Here is a 22,625-nt window from a genome sequence, read left to right on the forward strand (position 1 = left end):
GGACCTTGTGAAGATGCCGGAGGAAACAGGTACAAAATAATCTATATCCACAGTAAAACGAGTCCTATATCGACATAACCTGAAAGGCCTCTCAGCAAGGAAGAAGCCACTGCTCCAAAACCACCATAAAAAATCCAGACTATGGTTTGCAACTGCACATCGGTACAAAGATCATACTTTTTGGAGAAATGTCCTCTGGTCTGATGAAACAAAAATAAAAATGGTTGGCCATAATGACCATCGTTATGTTTGGAGGAAAAGGGGGAGGCTTGCAAGCCAAAGAACACCATCCCAACCTTGAAGCACGGGAGTGGCAGTATCATGTTGTGGGGGTGCTTTGCTGCAGGAGGGACTGGTGCACTTCACAAAATATTTGCTTGGTTGCAAATGGGTCTTCCAAATGGACAATGACCCCAAGCATACTTCCAAAGTTGGCAAAATGGCTTAAGGACAACAAAGTCAAGGTATTGGAGTGGCCATCTCAAAGCCCTGACCTCAATCTTATAGAAAATTTGTGTGAAGAACTGTAAAAGCATTTGCGAACAAGGAGGCCTACAAACCTGACTCATTTACACCAGCTCTGTCAGGAGGAATGGGCCAAAATTCACCCAAATTATTGTGGAAAGCCTGTGGAAGGCTACACGAAACGTTTGACCCAAGTTAACAATTTAAAGGCAATGCTACCAAATACTAATTGAGTGCATGTAAACTTCTGACTCACTGGGAATGTGATGAAAGAAATAAAAGTTGAAATAAATCATTCTCTCTACTGTTATTCTAACATTTCACATTCTTAAAATAAAGTGGTGATTCTAACTGACATAAAACAGGGAATTTTTACCTGGATTAAATGTCAGGAATTGTGAAAAACTGAGTTTAAATGTATTTGGCTAAGGTGTATATAAACCTCCGATTTCAACTGTACATCTGACATTCTAAATAAACCCAGAATCTATTTAATGGAGAGGTATAATATTTCCCACACATCCCAAGCATGTCTGAAGTTGTCCAGTAACAGTAATGTTGTGACCGGTCTGCCATCCTGGGGACAGAAGATGAGAAGGTCATGGATGATTGATGTGACAGACAAAGTTCGGGAGGTTAACGTCAAATAAACAAAACACATGTCGCTCGCAGTAGACAACTTTGATAAACCGTTAGTATCAAACTGCTGAGGGCTGAAGAAAATCCACTTTTTCTATCCCATCCTTCTACATAACCAAAACATAGCAAATCATTCTGGTTTAGAAGTGAGCAGCACCAGTGGGCTCTAGTGACTGTAGTTCTCTGTCTGGGTGAGATGGCTGTCCTATTCTGTCCTGTTCCCCATTGTTGTCGGATGCCAGTGTGACTGTTTGAGTCCCTGCAGTGAGTCTCTCGACCCAGAGTGTGATAGAACTAGCATCAATCACACAGCTCTGCTGTCTACTCCATCTCTTCCTGAACACGCCTGGATACATGGGGATAAAACACTTTATTGAAAACACATCCGCTTTACAGATCAAGTAGAGGTTAGTAACTAAGTAATTCACAACAATGTTAAATTGAAATGTTAAACATAGCCTACTATACTAAACATAGCATACTATACTATTCACACCAGGGTTTTCATTATCCGGTAATTGCTGGCTTTTGCCCCCAAAAAGCAAAAAAGGAGATCAATTAAAATTGTTGCTAACCAAATTGACCAGGAGAAAAACAATGGTAGGAAGGCTATCAGCACATCCCCCACCACTTTACAATGTGAACCATAGGCAGTATGCATTTTGAAAACATATTTAATTGTTTAAAACCTGAATGTTTGCCAGCAGCCTACCACCCTGCATACCCCTGCTGGCTTGCTTCTGAAGCTAAGCAGGGTTGCTCCTGGATGGGAGACCAGATGCTGCTGGAAGTGGTGTTGGAGGGCCAGTAGGAGGCACTCTTTCCTCTGGTCTAAAAAAAAAATATCCCAATACCCCAGGGCAGGGATTGGGGACACTGCCCTGTGTAGGGTGCGGTCTTTCGGATGGGTCCTGACTCTCGGAGGTCATTAAAGATCCCATGGCACTTATCGTAAGAGTAGGGGTGTTAACCCCGGTGTCCTGGCTAAATTCCCAATCTGGCCCTCAAACCATCACGGTCACCTAATAATCCCCAGTTTACAATTGGCTCATTCATCCCCCTCCTCTCCCCTGTAACTATTCCCCAGGTCGTTGCTGCAAATGACGTGTTCTCAGTCAACTTACCTGGTAAAATAATGGATAAATTAAAACATTTAAAAAATGTTTGACTTCATATTATGAGGCATGTCTTATGCTTATAAAACCAACCATAGAAAAGTGGAGGCAATTATTTTATAAAGAATTCACAGGCAACGCTTGAGTTTCAAGTTTGGAGAAGCAGACAAATCATCCTACCATCTGCATGTCAGTTATGATTGGCCATTTTCATGGAACAGTTTCATTTCAATAATAACGTTTCCGTTTCTCAAAATCATTGTCACGTGGTTAAATCATACAAATCTTAATAAAAACGATACAAATATACAAGTTTAAATTAAACTAATGTGAAAGCATCAGCCTCTGCCATATGGACACATTGCTTGATAAACAGTGATCATTGGCGGCTAAATAGCCTAAATGAGCACATAGTGAAGTGCAATATTGTATCAAATCAAAAAAACTGGATCCTTCCAGAAACTGTCTCTTGGGAACTTGCAACATTGTATAAACTAGCCTATTCCGGGCCCAGAGTTTCCCGCTGAGCTGGCTGGCACTGACAGCTGTTTCTGCGCAAGAGAAAGAAATGTATTTTATGACGTTCCATTGGATATATGGGATCATCAGATGACGATATTTTGCACTTTCACACCGAGGCTTGGTGATTATCGAGGGAGTGATTGTTGGCAAATAGGCCAACAGTGAGGAACTATTAGGCTATAATTCGCAATATGTAAAACAAAAACAGACTTCGTTGACTTACTGTGTGAGGTGAAGAAAAAATAACTGAGAAGCTAAGCATATTAGTGGAGGACCTGGTGACTAAGACAATCAGATATCAAACATCCCCAAATGGGCACCTTCCTAGATTAGCGTGCAGCAGGCCAGGTAGGCCAACTACTATACGTGCTCAAGCGTGCATGCTCCCTCAACATTAACACGACAGAGAAACCAGACCGATGCTCATTGCCAGTGGCGGTTCTAGCTTGCATGGCTCACTGGGCGAACACACCCGTCCCCTTCTTCTTGTCTCAACTAGAGGTTGGCCGATTAATTAGGGCCGATTTCAAGTTTTCATAACAATCGGTATTCGGCATTTTTGGACGCCGATTACATTGCACTCCACGAGGAGACTGCGTGGCAGGCTGAGCACCCGTTACGCGAGTGCAGCAAGGAGCCAAGGTAAGTTGCTCGCTAGCATTAAACTTATCTTATAAAAACAATCAATCAATCTTAACATAATCACTAGTTAACTACACATGGTTGATGATATTAACTAGCTTGTCCTGCGTTGCAGATAATCAATGCGGTGCCTGTTAATTTATCATCAAATCACAGCCTACTTCACCAAACGGGTGATGATTTAACAAGCGCATTCGCGAAAAAAGCATTGTCGTTGCACCAATGTACCTAACCATAAACATCAATGCCTTTCTTAAAATCAATACACAAGTATATATTTTTTTAAACCTGCATATTTAGTTAAAAGAAATGCATGTTAGCAGGCAATATTAACTAGGGAAATTGTGTAATTTCTCCTATGTTCTGTGAAAACAGAGTCAGGGTATATGCAGCAGTTTGGGCTGTCTGGCTCGTTGTGAACTGTGTGAAGACCATTTCTTCCTAACAACGAGAGTAATTAATTTGCCAGAATTTACATAATTACGACATAACATTGAAGGTTGTGCAATGTAACAGCAATATTTAGACTTAGGGATGCCACCCGTTAGATAAAATACGGAACGGTTCCATATTTCACTGAAAGAATAAACGTTTTGTTTTCGAAATGATAGTTTCCAGATTTTACCATATTAATGACATAAGGCTCATATTTCCGTGTGTTTATTATATTACAATTAAGTCAATGATTTGATATAGCAGTCTGACTGAGCGGTGGTAGGCAGCAGCAGGCTCGTAAGCATTCATTCAAACAGCACTTTCCTGCGTTTGCCAGCAGCTCTTCGCAATGCTTGAAGCACAGCGCTGTTTATGACTTCAAGCCTTTCAACTCCCGAGATTAGGCTGGCAATACAATAGTGCCTATAAGAACATCCAATAGTCAAAGGTATATGAAATACAAATTGTATAGAGAGAAATAGTCCTATAATTCCAAAAATAACTACAACCTAAAACTTATTAACTGGGATAACCACCATATTTCACATGTTCTCATGTTCTGAGCAAGGAACTTAAACGTTATCTTTTTTACAAGGCACATACTGCACTTTTACTTTCTTCTCCAACACTGTGTTTTTGCATTATTTAAACCAAATTGAATACGTTTCATTATTTATTTGAGACTAAATAGATTTTTATTTATATATTATATTAAGTTAAAATAAAAGTGTTCATTCAGTATTTTTGTAATTGTCATTATTACAAATATGTGTATATATATATATATTTTTTTAAATCGGTCGATTAAATCGGTATTGGCTTTTTTTGGTCCTCCAATAATCGGTATCGGTGTTGAAAAATCATAATCAGTCGACCTCTAGTCTAAACATCTTAAAATTATACTGAAGACACATTATCGTCACACATATTTTAGATGCTTTCACTGACAGCCTCAACTCAATAATCAGCTTGGCCTTTTGCTGCCTATGAAATACTTCCTCATATGCCATTTCTCTCCTGTTTTATTGGTTTTCATACCTTATTTTGTTGTCCAGGGATTTTACACTCTCATGTAGGGGTCATAAAAACACATTATATGTCACAACAGGTCTAAATATGTCATGACAGTGTTATGACCATATTATAAAAGGTTATGACAAGTTATGACATATTAGGACATGGTTATGACCGTGTTATAACGTGTTATGATGCTGGGCGTCAAGTAAAGTGTTACCCACAGTACTGTGTGCTACTGTACAGTACAGAGAAACTAGAGAGGCCAGCTTGACTGCAGCACTGCATTGTGTTTCTGTATGCATCCTGTGGTGCATGTTGCGGAGGCCTGACAGTTGTCACACAGCTGACGGTGTGTGTTTCTGTATGCATCCTGTGGTGCATGTTGCGGAGGCCTGACAGTTGTCACACAGCTGACGGTGTGTGTTTCTGTATGCATCCTGTGGTGCATGTTGCGGAGGCCTGACAGTTGTCACACAGCTGACGGTGTGTGTTTCTGTATGCATCCTGTGGTGCATGTTGCGGAGGCCTGACAGTTGTCACACAGCTGACGGTGTGTGTGCTGCCCTCTCACTGCGGAATGTGGGTGCAAATAGGGTTTGGGATTGATGTACTGAGAGAACATCCCCTATGACAGCCCCAGCCAGCAATAGAGCAGGACACACACTTACACACGCTCACGCACACTCACACAAACAAACAAACACTCACACAAACTCACGCTCACAAACCCACACAAACGCCCTCACACACAAAAGCCCTCACAAGCGCTCGCTCACACACAGGCTCATCCGCCCACACACAGGCTCATCCGCCCACACACAGGCGCACACGCACACACACAGGCGCACACGCACACACACATGGCCGGTGTGTACTAAGTCTTTAAGTTTCCTGTGTCTTTAAGCCTGCTGGAGAGAGTAGTAGACAGTGTTCTCCTTCAGTGTCCCTGAGTGGGGCCAAGAGGGGCAGGCCGGTTTGGGCTGGCACACAGTGTGACGAGCCAGAGCAGACACACACCAAAGAGGATGTCTGAGGAGCCACTGGACCGTGCTCACAGGCTGCCATCACACAGCTGCTGCACCAACTGCACACATGCAGTCACACACACACACACACACACACACACACACACACACACACACACACACACACACACACACACACACACACACACACACACACACACACACACACACACACAGCACTCTCTCTCACACAGCAGCTCTCTCTCTCACACAGCTCTCTCTCTCTCACACACTCTCACACACACACACACACACACACACACACACACACACACACACACACACAGCTCTCTCCCTCTCACACAGCTCTCTCACACACACACACAGCTCTCTCTCTCACACACACACACAGCTCTCTCTCACTCACACACACACACACACACACACACACACACACACACACACACACACACACACACACACACACACACACACACAGCTCTCTCCCTCTCACACACACACACACACACAGCTCTCTCTCTCACTCACACACACACACACACACACACACACACACACACACACACACACACACACACACACACACACACACACACACACACACACACACACACACACACACACACACTCTCCTGTAGTTTTCTAATAGTTTCTCTCCCTCTCTCTATACTCTCTCACCCTCATTACTGCTCTCCCTCTCCACTCCTCCTCTCTCTCAATTTCTCTCCAGCGCTTTGGTGTTACCAGAGCAATCGATAGAAAGGTGATTATTATTCCTCTAGCAAAGCCCACACACACACACAACTTGACCTCCCTCCCTCCCTCTCTCACCATCTCTCTGTAATGATACTGAGTGTACAGTGGGGGTATAGCAGATAATGTACGGATATGAATGTGGCTTTAAGGTCAATGTTGGTAGTGGGTGGATAGGTGGAATCGGTGTGGGGGTGATAACCTATCCACTCATCCAGATGAGGTATTCTGTTACTTATCTTTGGTCTGTCCAGTTTGGGTGGGGTATGGTAGGAGCATCACATTGAGCCTTAGTGTAACCACCGAATAAGGACCACATTTAAAACTAGAACTAATTGTTTTCTAATGCTAATGACTAAAAGTATAGTTATTATACTACATAGTGCAGCACTACAGGACTATGAATAAGTTGTTGTTTAGAACATAATGGCTGAATACAGTTAGTATGTACCAATACCTCATGGTACGGAGGTCCCAGCCTCTGATGGCTGTGTCGTTAGCTGTGGCCAGCTGGGTACAGTTGTGATGTGGACTCCACTTCCCAGCCGTGAACTTCAGTTGACCTTTACCCTCTAAGGTGGCACTGCTAGAGATCTGGAAGGGAAAGGGTTAACGATTACTACACCTGAACACACACATGTCAATCATGGGGTATGGAGAGGTAAGAGTTAATGTACTGATGGATCTGTATAGACAGGCCTTCCCTAGTGTACTGTATAGCTCACCTCACCCTCCTTCACACAGCAGTCAATGACGGGTTCAATGACCCTTCAAGGACCATGTTTCCATTGTGAATATCTATATACTGTTACTCATGGATCACCAGTTTGACCATGATGGACCCTCTGAGTCTGCCTCATTTCATACTTCTGCATACTTCCCTTATTGCACAGGCTAGGGAAAGTCACATTATCTCAGGTATAGAGGGAAGAGAAGGTAGAGGAGGGCGGACATAGGAGAGGGAGAGGGGGAGAAGGTAGGGGAACGAAAATGGGGAGAAGAGGGAAGGAGATGAAAGGAACGGGGGTGGATTGAGTGAGAAAGAGAGGAGAAGAGGTGAGGAGAGGGGTAGAGAGAGACAGAGAGATCCATACACTCAAATCTTCTTATAAATGTGATTATTGCCTAGCTCCCAGCTATGTTAGAGCTAACCATATTAGCAACACTAACGAGACAGCATAGGAAAAACTGAAGGACGCCTACCTTTAGCAAGCGGCGTCAGATAAAACATTAATATCTGCCAAATAGTCACACATTTATGGAGTGTGAACCGACTGTGTCAGAGTGTGTGTGTGTGTGTGTGTGTGTACAGTCGCAATGGATAAGGTGTGTGGGTGTACCGTGAGCCGGAGGAGGTGTTCTCACTCAATTCCAGCAGTGTCTCTAATTGAGCATGCCCACACATGCACGCACGCACGCACGCACACACACAGTTAATCCACCCTGGACCCATGAGACAGACAAATCCATGGTGCAGCTGGACAGACAGACAGGCCTGTGATGAACACATCAGCCTGAGAGCCTCTGATAGAGGGAAGGAATGTGGGAAAGGAGGGAGGGATGGAGGAGAGGGGAGTGGCTGAGAGGGATAGAGTGGAGAAGATTAGCATTCTCAACAGCACTGGAGGAATCTGTCTTGGCTGTCAGGCTCCTCCCCCCACTCCCTTCATGTTTAATGGCTGCCATGTCCAGGGCAAGCTGTGTCACTTGATAGCTCCACTGCTCTGCAGCACAGTCTGACGTCAGTATCACTGCACAGGGGGACACTGTGCCTTCCACTAAGACTCCTCCGCACACACAGAGTAGGAGAGAGCGTGTACGTGTCTGACTGCAATCTCTTGACGAATGATTCTTCACAGGTTTGCATTATGACGGACACACACACAGAGAAACGTCAAGTCCTGCGTTGTGTCCTGTTGGGCCTGTAACCTGGCTGGCCTATGCAGATCTCTGTACGAGAACATGAATTTGGTCTACGTAATTACGTAAGCCCATTATTCATGAAGTACCTCCCCACTGCATCCAGGCAGCTATGTGCTAATGGAACATTAACTGACCAGCCTACACAGTACAGTGAGTACACACACTTCATGTCTACTATAGAACTATGGATGTTTTAATAACAGAGGCAGTGGAGTGGAGAATCAGAACAGTAAATAGCAATGTGGAGACCTCACTTCATTAGTAGTGGGGATGGCACTTCACTGTCAGAGGAGAGAGTTTCTACTAAACAGTATGACCACCAACTAGTCCTGAGTAGACCAACTGTGTGACAACAAATAGTACTTTGGACATGTACCTTTTAATAGGTATAGTTCAAAATAAAACTAGCTTGCATGGGGGTTTGGACAGGGCAGTGGGGAAAACAATACATCTTTTTACACAAGAAGCACTTAAAAGGTCAACTCAGCGAGATGGCGTTGCAACGAGCAGCACCGCAGACACTGAGATGGGCGCGACGCAAGAGTTTGCTCTCACACAGTCAAAACAGAGTGCTGTATCCGTGCATGTGCAAGGGTGCACTTCACGCTGCTACATCCTGGTAGCTACGGGACCCAAACAGCAGAGAAGTTTACCCTTGCCCAGATACTGTGTTTCAGTAAGGAAGAACACCTAGCGGAGCCACTGCAGCTAGCCCAGATACAGGGTGTGTTTCAGTAAGGAATCAGGTGATCTTGGTGAGGGGAGCAGTGCACACCCCTGGACAGTTCTGTTGTAGGAGAGGGAGGGAAAGGTAAGACCACTCTGATACGGTGGTTATCAAATAATGAGCACAGGGTATGGGCAGATGTATGGCGGTGTGAGTGCGTGTCTCACCGTGGCCTGGGTAGAGCTCTCCGTAAGGTCCCAGAGCAGAGCGTGGTTATCAGCCAGAGAGATCACATGCTTCCCATCTCCCATGGGCTCCCACAGGACACTGCAGCAGAGAAAGACAGAGCGAGCGAGGGGAGGGGGGGGGGGGTTAGTTCACAGGACACACATTTCAGTGAGAAAACACAAACACTTATATACAATCACAGTATGATGCGCACACAAGCACTCTCTCTCTCACACACATACACACACACACGCGCGCACACACTCTCTCTCACACAAACGACTTGGCCTGCAACTACTGTAACCAACGTTTATGACCATGATATGACAAGTTTGTAGTCAAATGACCACGATGCAGTATTTACTGCATACAACACACACACACACACCCAGTAGATAAGAGCCCCTTCATGTACCTGCTATAGACCTGCTATAGACTGATTAGTCCTTAGTTCTAGTGGTGATAAATGAGACTGGTCCCACCCCTCTGAGTCAATCATCAGGGCAGAGCAACACAACATAAAGCCTCCACTGTGCTGTGTGTGTGGGAGGGATAAAGGGATGGAAGAGGAGGAGGGAGGGACAAAGTTAGTCTTTCTCATAATTTCATCCAACTCTGTAACTTGCTTCCATCTCTTGTGAGGGGCTAGGGGGAAGAGAGGGGCAGAGGGAAAAGGAGAGAGCAAAGAGTCGAAGAGTTTATGGAGGTTGTAAATCCATGGATGAGGGGGACAGTTTTTACTGCCCTACCAAGGTGTTAGAAGTCACAGGCCTAGGACACAAATACGCAGGCAGGCAGGCAGGCAGGCAGGCAGGCAGGCAGGCAGGCAGGCAGGCAGGCAGGCACACACCAGCCAAGGAGCTTTCTGTCCCTCTCCTTCTCGCTCATTCATTTATTCTATAAAAACAGCTCCAATCTGAAGTCAATGTATTCACCACACAGATTTATGAAAGCAGCCCCCCAATTATATCAATTAGCCCAAATCATAAAAGAGAAAGAAAGGAGAGAAGAGAGAGAGAGAAAAAGAAGAAAGGGTACATCAGAAATCAGCTAAATGTAATTGAAGAATTCATAGAATCTAACCACTTCTGGGGTAATTGGAAAACTATAAACAAACATCAACAACATGAAGAGTTATCTATCCAAAACAGAGAATTATGGATACACCACTTCTCCAATCCTTTTGGTTCTATAACAAAGAACAAACAGTAAAAACATTTACATGCTCAAATACATATCTTAGAATCAACTATTAAAGACCCAGAACCCACTCGATTCTCCAAATACATAGAATGAACAACAGGACAAAATACAAAAATGATAAAATATACAGACAGGGGCCTCTAGAGTGGAACAGTGAACGAAGGCACTGCATCGCAGTTGCTAGCTGTGCCACTAGAGATCCTGGTTCAAAGGCTCCAGGCTCTGTCGTATCCGGCTGTGACCAGGAGACCCATGGGGTGGCGCAAAATTGGCCCAGCGTCTTCCGGGTTAGGGGAGGGTTTGGCCGGCAGGGTTTTTCTTGTCCCATCGCGCAGTACCGATTTCTGTGGCGGGCCGAGCTCATGCACGTCGACACGGTCACTAGGTGAACGATGTTTCCTCCGACACATTGCTGTGGCTGGTTTCCGGGTAAAGTGGGCACTGTGTCAAGAAGCAGTGTGGCTTGGTTGGGTCGTGTTTCAGAGGATGCTCGGCTCTCGACCTACCACTCTCCTGAGTCCATACGGGAGTTGCAGCGATGAGTCAAGAAACTAATTACAAATTGGATACCATGAAATTGGGGAGAAAAAGTTTTAAAAATATATATATATAAAAAAAAAGGTATTTAGTCAGCCAACAATTGTGCAAGTTCTCCCACTTAAAAAATTGAGAGAGGCCTGTAATTTTAATCATAGGTACACTTCAACTATGACAGACAAAATGAGAAAACTAAATCCAGAAAATCACATTGTAGGATTTTAAATGTATTTATTTGCAAATTATGGTGGAAAATAAGTATTTGGTCACCTACAAACAAGCAAGATTTCTGGCTCTCACAGACCTGTAACTTATTCTTTAAGAGGCTCCTCTGTCCTCCACGGGGGGACCTATTGAATGACCTGCAGAGAGCTGGGACCAAAGTAACAAACACACTACGCCGCCAGGGACTCAAATCCTGCAGTGCCAGACGTGTCCCCCTGTTTAAGCCAGTACATGTCCAGGCCTGTCTGAAGTTTGCTAGAGAGCATTTGGATGATCCAGAAGAAGATTGGGAGAATGTCATATGGTCAGATGAAACCAAAATATAACTTTTTGGTAAAAACTCTACTCGTCGTGTTTGGAGGACAAAGAATGCTGAGTTGCATCCAAAGAACACCATACCTACTGTGAAGCATGGGGGTGGAAACATGTTTTGGGGCTGTTTTTCTGCAAAGGGACCAGGACGACTGATCCGTGTAAAGGAAAGAATGAATGGGGCCACGTATCGTGAGATTTTGAGTGAAAACCTCCTATCAGCAAGGGCATTGAAGATGAAACATGGCTGGGTCTTTCAGCATGACAATGATACCAAACACACCGCCCGGGCAAAGAAGGAGTGGCTTCATAAGAAGCATTTCAAGGTCCTGGAGTGGTCTAGCCAGTCTCCAGATTTCAACCACATAGAAAATCTTTGGAGGGAGTTGAAAGTCTGTGTTGCCCAGCAACAGCACCAAAACAGCACTGCTCTAGAGGAGATCTGCATGGAGGAATGGGCCAAAATACCAGCAACAGTGTGTGAAAACCTTGTGAAGACTTACAGAAAACGTTTGACTTCTGTCATTGCCAACAAAGGGTATATAACAAAGTATTGAAATAAACTTTTGTTATTGACCAAATACTTATTTTCCACCATAATTTGCAAATAAATAAATTAAAAATCCTACAATGTGATTTTCTGGATTTTTTTCTCATTTTGTCTGTCATAGTTGAAGTGTACCTATGATGACAATTACAGGCCTCTCTCAAACATAAGTGTTTCCAGGTGGGAAAGGGCAGCGTGGAGTGCGATTAAGATTGTGTCATCTGTGGATCTGTTCGGGTGATATGAGAATTGGAGTGGGTCGAGGATATCTGGGAGGATGCTGATAATGTGAGCCATGGCCAGCCTTTCAACGCACTTCATGGCTACCAACGTGAGTGCCACCGGGTGGTAATCATTTAGGGAGATTACCATCGCTTTCTTGGGCACAGGGACTATAGTGGTCTGCTTGAAACATTTCGGTACTACAGACTCAGTCAGAAGTTGAAAATGTCAGTGAAGACACTTGACAGTTGGTCTGCGCATGCATTGAGTACACATCCTGGTAATCCATCTGGCCACGCGGCTTTGTGAATGTTGACCTGTTTAAAGGTCTTGCTCACATCGGATAGCGAGAGCGTTATCACACAGTCATCCAGAACAGCTTGTACATGATTCTGTGTTGCTTGCATAAATGAGCATAAAAGGCATTTAGCTCGTCTAGTAGGCTCGCGTTACCGAGGAGCTTGCGTCTGGGTTTCCCTTTACCATTCCTCCTTAGTCAGGAGGAATGGGCCAAAATTCACCCAACTTATTGAGGAAAGCTTGTGGAAGGCTACGCAAAACAATTTAAAGGCAATGCTACCAAATACTAATTGAGTGTATGTAAACTTCTGACCCACTTGGAATGTGATGAAAGAAATAAAAGCTTAAATAAATCATTCTCTCTACTATTATTCTGACATTTCACATTCATAAAATAAAGTGGTGATCCTAACTGACCGAAGACAGGGAATTTTTACTTGGATTCAATGTCAGGAATTGTGAAAAACTGAGTTTAAATGTATTTGGCTAAGGTGTATATGAACTTCGGACTTCAACTGTACGTATCGTCAATGTGGGGACGACGTCGTCGATGTGCTTCTTGATGAAGCCGATGACTGAGGTGATATACTCCTCAATGGCATTGGATGAATCCCGGAACATATTCCAGTCTGTGCTTGCAAAACAGTCCTCTAGCATCGCATCTGCGTCATCTGATCACTTCCGTATTGAGCTAGACACTGGTACCTCCTGCTTTAGTTTTTGCTGGTAAGCAGTAATCAGGATAGAACTATGGTCAGATTTTCCAAATGAAGGGCAGGGGAGAGGTTTGTATGCATCTCTGTGTGTGTAGCAAAGGTGGTCTAGAGTTTTTATTCCACTGGTTGCACATATGACATGCTGGTCATTTTTTAAATTTAAGTTCGCCTGTATTAAAGTCCCTGGCAGTAGGAGCGCTGCTTCTGGGTGAGCATTTTCTTGTTTGCTTATGGTCTTATAGAGTTTGTTTTAGCAGTCTTAGTGTCAGAATCGGTCTGTGGTGGTAAATAGACGGCTACAAATAATACAGATGAGAACTCTCTTGATAGATAGCGTGGTCTACAGCTTATCATAAGGTACTCTACCTCAGGCAAGCAATACCTCGAGACTTCTTTTATATTGGACATTGCACACCAGATGTTATTGACAAAAGACACACACCCCCACCCCTTGTCTTACCAGACGTAACAATTGGCTACACTTAAACTCCTTAACATCATCCTCAGCTCTTGCATCTTCCAAAATATTTGGAACCAAGGACTGATCCAATCCACAAAAGTGGAGACAAATTTGACCTCAATAACTAGCAGGGCATATGCGTCAACAGCAACCTTGGGAAAATCCTCTGCATTATCATTAACAGCAGACTCGTACATTTCCTCAGCAAATGTCAAATTGGGTTTTTACCAAATTTGCATACGACAGACCATGTATTCACCCTAATTGAAAAACAAACAAAGGCAAAATCTTCTCATGCTTTGTTGATTTAAAAAAAAGCTTTCAACTTAATTTGGCATGATGGTCTGCTTTACAAATTGATGGAAAGTGGTGTTGGGGGAAAACATACGACATTATAAAATCCATGTACACAAACAACAAGTGTGTAGTTAAAACTGGCGCTTCTGTCCCCAACCAAGGACGGCCTACAGCAGCACCTAGATCTTGTTCCAAAAAAGGTCCAGTTGCAAGGACCACAAATACACATTCCACCTAGACACCATTGTCCTAGAGTACACAAAAAACTATACATACCACGGTCTAAACATCAGCGCCACAGGTAACTTCCACAAAGCTGTGAACGATCTGAGAGACCAGGCAAGAAGGACCTTCTATGCCATCAAAAGGAACATACAATTTGACATATATATGCCATTTAGCAGACGCTTTTATCCAAAGCGACTTACAGTCATGTGTGCATACATTCTACGTATGGGTGGTCCCGGGAATCGAACCCACTACCCTGGCGTTACAAGCGCCATGCTCTACCAACTGAGCTACAGAAGGACCACATAACAATTAGGATCTGGCTAAAACACTAGAATCAGTTATAGAACCCATTGGCCTTTATGGTTGTGAGGTCTGGGGTCTGCTCACCAACCAAGAATTCACAAAATGGGACAAACACCAAATTGAGACTGCATGCAGAATTCTGCAAAAAATATCCCGTGTACAACATAAAACACCAAAAATTACATGCAGAGCTGAATTATGCCAATACCTGCAAATGATCAAAATCCAGAAAAGAGCTGTTAAATTCTACAACCACCTAAAAGCAAGCAATTCCCAAACCTTCCATAACACAGCCATCACCTACAGAGAAATGAACCTAAGCAAGCTGGTCCTGGGGCTCTGTTCACAAACGGACCCCACAGAGCCGCAGGACAGCAACACAATTAGACCCAAACAATTCATGAGAAAACAAAAAGATAATTCCTTGGCACATTGGATAGATTTTACAACAAAAAAACAGAGCAAACTAGAATGATTTTTGGCACTAAACAGACAGCACACAGTGGCAGAAAAACTGACCACTGTGACTGACCCACAATAAAGGAAACCTTTGACTATGTACAGACTCTGTGCACACTGCCCACAAAATGAGGTTGAAACTGAGCTGCACTTCCTAACCTCCTGCCAAATGTATGACCTTATTATGTCTTTATTATTTTGGAACTTTTGTGAGTGTAATGTTTACTGTTCATTTTGTATTGTTTATTATCCATTTCACTTGCTTTGGCGATGTAAACATATGTTTCCCATGTCAAAAAAGCCCCTTAAATATACATTTAATTTTTAGAGAGAGAGAGCGAGACAGAGAGATCCTTTATGACGCCAGTGAGAGTCTCTTATTAAAGAATATAAGCTATGTGCATTTGAACTTGAGCGGCATGGCATCCTGGTAGGGAGGGAATATGTAAATACATGGAGGACTGCTGGGGAAGGGAGTTTATAGCTCAGACAGTATAGGACAAGATGCCTGCCTTCTTCCTTCTCATGAGATTGTTTCCTTGTCTGCTTTGCATTCAGATGAGTTTAATTCGATAGCAATAGATGCACACACTGCTCATGGTATCAGACTGGTCTGCTTTGGGGAATAGAGACACACGGAGAAATCAGTTTGTCTTGGCTACAGAGTTACAGTGAGGGATCAGTAGCATAAAGCTATAAGTCCAAGGTAAGGCAGAGAGAGAGAGAAAGGAACTAAGAAAAAGGGGATGAGAGGGAACAACGTAAAATGTGTGTGTGTGTGACTATTCTACTGGATGTCATAAGGTGAATGCACCAATTTGTAAGTCGCTCTGGATAAGAGTGTCTGCTAAATGACTTAAATGTAATGTAATGTAAATGTGTCTGTGCAGGATTTTTTTTTTTTTTTTTTTTAAATCAGCCATGCCGTGTTAGTGTACAATTGAAGACGGGTCGCCACGGCCGCTCACATTACTGAGAGTATTGACTGGCCTGCATGACTATCTGGCTGTCTGGGCTCCCATTGGGCTAACATTGATTGCTAACAGTCCCTTGGAGTGCAAATCACACTCTGTGATAAATCCCCCCCAACAACACACAGACATACACACACCGTCCACATAGGCTCCACACTCATAGACATACAACCAAACAAACTTTACCCCCCCTCCTGTCACCCCACAGCATAGACAATAAAACAGTGTGTCTGTTGAGCTTCATGATTCCTCAAGGTGCTCACCCAGGCCCTGATTGGTCCTAATCGCTCCAAGGGAATCGATTCCTGAGCCTGGTGCTGCTCCAAGTCGAAATGAGGTGCTTGGCTCCCCAAAGCAGGGGAGAGAAATATATTTATATATATTTTAACGCTTTGTTTGTTTCTTCAATCCAGGCACGCTTCACCACATGACACTAGCCAAAATGTTTGTCCACCCAGACTAAGGAGGGATATGGTGGCTGAATATAAGAGACGTGGTGGAGGATGGTGGGACAGGCATAAAGGACGTACAGACAGACAGACAGACTCTCACATACTCCTATCACACACTAGCAGACTGACACACTCTCGCTCAAACAAGGCTTCACACACACACACACACACACACACACACACACACACACACACACACACACACACACACACACACACACACACACACACACACACACACACACACACACACACACACACACACACACACACACACACACACACACACACACACACACACCTGCTGATTGCTGTACTCCTGCCAGTGTAGTCAGAGCGAGCGGGGGCTGCAGCCTGAAAGAGATGGACGAGGTGGGTACCAAACCAAAGCCATCCATTTCTCAGAGCCAATACAACAAAGCAAAGGATACAAGGCTCACATAGCAAACAGAACACATACACAGATATAGAAACAGATACAGAAACATGCCATTCAGAATGTTGCAGCTCTGAGGATGTCAGACACCAGAATCATCAATCTCCTCCTCAGTCACACCTCACCCACCCTTGGATCTTCATCAACAGAAGGCTATTACACACACAGACCCACACACATACTGCTCAGGGAAGACTCAAAATGGAAACATTTGAAATGCTAAAATGCATCATTTTTTTTCAAAGGGATGAGGCAGCTACCGAAGTAAAAAATGGGCTGAGCATTGATTTGATTTTCCTGTACATTAAATGATGGTGAATGTAGTGTATGCAGCTATAAGAAAAGGTGTGAGCAGTGGCTGAGCCTTGGGATATGTAGGTCAGTCAATACTTGGCACAGCACAGCATACCAAGCTAACGGGGAACATTCCCAGAACATTAGCTAAGATTCCCATTATGATCTAGCTAGAGTTGTATCTCACATTAGGAGTTCTCTTTAGGTTTCCTAAAGTTCTCTTTAGGTTTCCAGGTAATGTAATAAACACAATGTAACAGTAATGTTTTCCCAGCCATCCAAAATAGGTTCTGTGAAAGAACTCTCCATTCGTGGAGATGATCATAGAATGTTTCTATAAAACATTTGCCTGATGTTGCAAGAACGTTCCTATAAAACATTTAATCTGTTCTTTAAAAGGTTCCCAGATTGTTTCATTAAGTTGTGTGAACATTGTAGGGACATCCCAAAATATATGTTACCGAAACTTAAAAACTGTCCATTTGTGTGGATGATTCTACAATGTTTCTTTTAGGGTGCAAACAACCTTTACCTGATGTTACAAGAATGTTCCCAGAGTACATTTTGTCTGTCCTTTAAAGGTTTCCAGAATGTTTCATTAGGTTGTGTGAACATTGTGGGGACGTGACAAGAGATATGTTCCCAAAACACGCTCAATTGTGATGACATTCATACAAGGTTTAGGTTAGGCTGCACAGGACATTTCCTTAATGTTGTAAGACTGAAATAAGTCTGTTTTTATGACGTTCAGAGCATATTTGTTTTAGGTTTAACATAATATTCCATTGATGTTCACACAATATACATTTTACCTCGTCTTTGAGGTCCTCAGAACAGTACAATAACATTTATAAAATGTTATATACAGTAAAATACCAAATTTGACCACAACACTCTAAGCATGCAAATGAAAGCTTAAGAAATCAGACTGGAATACATCCCCATTATGTTTCTTTCCATATTGAATGGCAATTCTCATTTGATGATTGTATTGTAGGCAGGGTTGGGGAGTAACGGATTACATGTAAGAGATTACAAAAAACGTTAACTGTAATACCCGCAATATTGGAATTAGATTACAGATCATTTTGAAAAACTAGATTATTACTTTGAGGATTAGTTTTAAATTCAGAGAGGACGTTTGCGCCAAAGAATTTGACAATCCTCTATTTTCTCAATAACATTCATTCAGCATGAATTGAAAAAAGGTGCAAGTTGAAGTTTGTTTCACACGTCAGAGACCACAATGACGACACACCAAATATGTATGATGGATGGTGGGATTCGTGACTACCTCATGAAGCTGGTTGAGAGAATGCCAAGAGTGTGCAAAGTTGTCAAAGTTGTCAAGGCAAAGGGTGGCTATTTGAAAAATAACACATCTATTTCATTTGTTTAACACTTTTTTGGTTACTAAGTGATTCCATATGTGTTATTTCATAGTTTTCATATTTTCTACAATGTAGAAAATAGTAAAAATAAATAAAAACCCTTGAATGTGTAGGTGTTCTAAACCTTTTGACCAGTAGTGTATGTACGCTACCGTTCAAAAGTTTGGGTTCACTAAGAAATGTCCTTGTTTTTGAAAGAAAAGCTAATTTTCTTGTCCATTAAATAACAAAATTATTCAGAAATACAGTGTAGACATTGTTAATGATGTAAATGACTATTGTAGTTAGTAACGGCAGATGTTTTATGGAATATCTACATAGGCGTACACAGGCCCATTATCAGCAACCATCACTCCTGTGTTCCAATGGTACATTGTGTTTAAAAAATATATTTTTTTTTAATACTTATTTATTTAAAAAAACACAAGGAAGGGGTAACATTATTAGAAGTATTAGAACATGAAGGACAAACAATACAGCTTCAAGACACTATCAAACATGTATCAGTCTTTCCGCAACAGAGCCATCCTTATGAGTGTGTGTGCATGATAGTCATATGAAATATATGTCATAGTTTCTTTTTTCATGATCACAATCTTGTGAAACCCGAACCCTCCAAGATCTCCCCCACAGTTCCACAATAGCTGTCCCTCAACCATTCAGTGCACAACTGAGCAAGAGGACAAGTACATTAGTGTTTAGTTTGAGAAACAGACGCCTCACAAGTCCTCAACTGGCAGCTTCATTAAATAGTACCCGCAAAACACATGTCTCAACTTCAACACTAAGGAGGAGACTCCGGATGCTAGCCGAGGCAGAGTTGCAAAGAAAAAGCCAAAACTCAGACTGGCCAATAAAAAGAAAAGATTAAGATGGGCAAAAGAACAGACACTGGACAGTGGAACTCTGCCTAGAAGGCCAGCATCCCGGAGTCACCTCTTTGTTGGTGTTTTGCTGGTACTATTTCATGAGGCTGCCAGTTTGTATAAATATAAGTCCTAGATTATTTGCCCATATCATGCAGCCTACGTGGCAGTGTGGAAACTATCTCAATTGAGTTGTGTAAAGTACTTAAGTAGTACTTGAAAGTAATTTTACTTAAGTTGTTTCTTTTGGTATCTGTACTTAACAATTTTATTTTTGACAACTTTTACTTCACTACATTCCTAAAGAAAATACTGTACATAGGGGAAAGTAATCTAAAAGTAATGAAATGTAATCAGATTACGTTAGTGAGTTTGGGTAATCAAAAAGTTGTTATATATTACAATTTTGGAAAGGTAACTAGTAACTGTAACGGATTACATTTAGAAAGTAACACTTTCCCAACATGATTGTAGGTGATCTAGAGACGCGTAATAACAATTTATAATAATTTAATTCATAGGACATTTGAACAGCATTTAATCATACAAATAAAAACATTTTTAATATTTCATATGGTGACAATCTGCACATGTGGGGTTTGAACCTGCAATGTATGGTTGAAAAGCCAGGTATTTTATCCACCAGGGAAACTCTCTTACACATTTTATTTTTCAGTATAGCATCGCAGTATGGTCAATCCACAATGTTAAAAACTTCTTAGGGCTGCAAATCCCGTTAACGGGATCGATAGGACAACAACCAGTGAAAGTGTAGGGTGCCAAATTCAAAACAACAGAAATCTCATAATTAATATTCCTCAAACATACATGTATCTTGTACCGTTTTAAAGGTAATCTAGTTGTTAATCCCACCACAGTGTCCGATTTCAAATAGGCCTTACAGCGAAAGCACCACATTATGTTAGGTCACCACCAACTCACAGAAAAATTCAGCCATTTTTCCAGCCAAAGAGAGGAGTCACAAAAAGCCCAAATAGAGATAGAATTAATCATTAACCTTTGATGATCTTCATCAGATGACACAAATAGGACTTCATGTTACACAATACATGTATGTTTTGTTTGTTAAAGTTAATCTCAGTATACATTTGCGCGTTACGTTCACTAGTTCCAAAAACATCATTTTACAAAAATACTCATTATAAATGTCGATAAATACAATTGTTGGACATGAAAATATAGATATACCTCTCCTTAATGCAACCGCTGTGTCAGATTTCAAAAAAACTTTACGGAAAAAGCAAATCATGAAATAATCTGAGACGGCGCTCAGAAAAAAAAATGTATCCGCCATGTTCAACAGAAATCAGAAATATCATTATAAAAATTCCCTTACCTTTGATGATCTTCATCCGAATGCACTCCCAGGAATCCTAGTTCCACAATAAATGTTTGTTTTGTTCGATAATATCCATTATTTATGTCCAAGTAGCTACTTTTGTTAGCGTGCTTAGTACACAAATCCAAACGCTCGTGCAGGTCCAGTCAAACGAAAACTTCAAAAAGTTATATTACAGGTCGAAGAAACTTGTCAAACTAAGTATAGAATCAATCTTTAGGATGCTGTTATCATAAATCTTCAATAACGTTCCAACCGGAGAATTCCTATGTCTGTAGAAAAGCCATGGAACGCAGGTCGCTATCATGTGAAATGCGCTTGACCAGGACCTGGCTCTCTTCCAGACCACTGACTCAAACAGCTCTCATCCGGCTCCACATCACAGTAGAAGCCTCATTCAAGTTTCTAAAGACGGTTGACATCTAGTGGAAGCCTTAGGAAGTGCAACATAACGAATATCCCACTGTGTATTCAATAGAGGCTGGGTTGAAAATCGACCAACCTCAGATTTCCCACTTCCTGTTTGGATTTCTTCTCAGGTTTTGCCTGCCATATGAGTTCTGTTATACTCACAGACATCATTCAAACAGTTTTAGAGTGTTTTCTATCCAATAGTAATAATAATATGCATAAATTAGCAACTGGGACTGAGGAGCAGGCCATTTACTCTGGGCATCTTTCATCCAAGCTACTCAATACTGCTCCTGCAGCCATAAGAAGTTAAGCCTTCTTAAACATGTCTGACCAGTATTTCTCTGGGTAACGGTGTTATTCAACATAACTTCCCCCATCCTCTTTATATGCTGTGCACTTTTCTTCATCACGTGTTAAAAGTTTTATTATGAAATGTGATTTTGAAATTGAGGAAATGTCAAATTGATTTCTTATTGAGTTTGAAGGTTCTTAGTTTGAAGGTTCTGAGAAGCATATGAATACACAACAATTCAAATCAAATGTTCAAGTTATTTAAAGGAAGCACCATCTCAATAAAATCACATTTTATAAGACTTTCAACATATGTGATGAAGGTAATGTCCTGTGCAACCCAACTTAAACATTGTATGAATGTCATCACCACTAAGCATATTAGTTACATGTTCTGGGAAACTTTAAAGAATTCAGAAAGGCTGTTCTGTCAACATTCTTGCAACATCAAAGCAACGTTTGGGGCACCCTGATACAAACTTTACGTAAATGTCAGCACAACCGGACAGTTTTTGTGTTTTAGGAAAATATCCCTTGTCCCCACAACCTAATGAAACATTCTGGGAATCTTTAAAGAACAGATTAAATATGTTCTAGGAACGTTCTTGCAATATCAGGCAAATGTTTTATACAAACATTCTATAATCATCACCTCGACTGGACAGTTCAAGCGCTATGAGAATATTTGCCACAATCAAACTAATGTTCTGATAACTTTCACAGAAATACTTTTGATTTGCTGGATAGTATGGTAAAGTATAGACCAGGATACCCTTCTGTATGGGAGGGAGAGAGAGGGAGTGAGGGAAGGAGCAAGAGAGCGACAGAGAGACAGGGAAAGTGACAGAGGGGGATAAGAGATGAAGAGGGAGAATGAGAGATAGAGAGAAAGACAGAGGAAGATAAGTGAGTATAGTGGTATAAATGGTGAAAAGAAGAGCGA

The 22,625-nt window shown here is 42.1% G+C and overlaps 1 protein-coding gene across 5 annotated transcripts in view; it reads right to left on the reverse strand.

Moving 5' to 3' along the window:
• The window catches only part of eipr1 (EARP complex and GARP complex interacting protein 1), a 37,973-nt gene that overhangs the window by 5,896 nt on the left and 9,452 nt on the right, over positions 1-22,625 (reverse strand). For 4 of the 5 annotated variants that reach the window (XM_035742579.2, XM_035742577.2, XM_052486110.1 and 1 more), the window contains 2 exons: positions 9,392-9,491; positions 7,032-7,168 (listed from right to left, as the gene is read on the reverse strand). In XM_035742579.2, coding sequence (XP_035598472.1) covers positions 7,032-7,168; positions 9,392-9,491 — 237 coding nt within the window. Of the gene's footprint in view, positions 1-7,031; positions 7,169-9,391; positions 9,492-16,931; positions 16,985-22,625 lie in introns of all 5 variants that reach the window. The other variant, XM_035742580.2, reaches the window with a different exon arrangement.

This window comes from Oncorhynchus keta, chromosome 29 (assembly GCF_023373465.1).
Source record: "Oncorhynchus keta strain PuntledgeMale-10-30-2019 chromosome 29, Oket_V2, whole genome shotgun sequence".
Classification (NCBI taxonomy): Eukaryota; Metazoa; Chordata; class Actinopteri; order Salmoniformes; family Salmonidae; genus Oncorhynchus; species Oncorhynchus keta.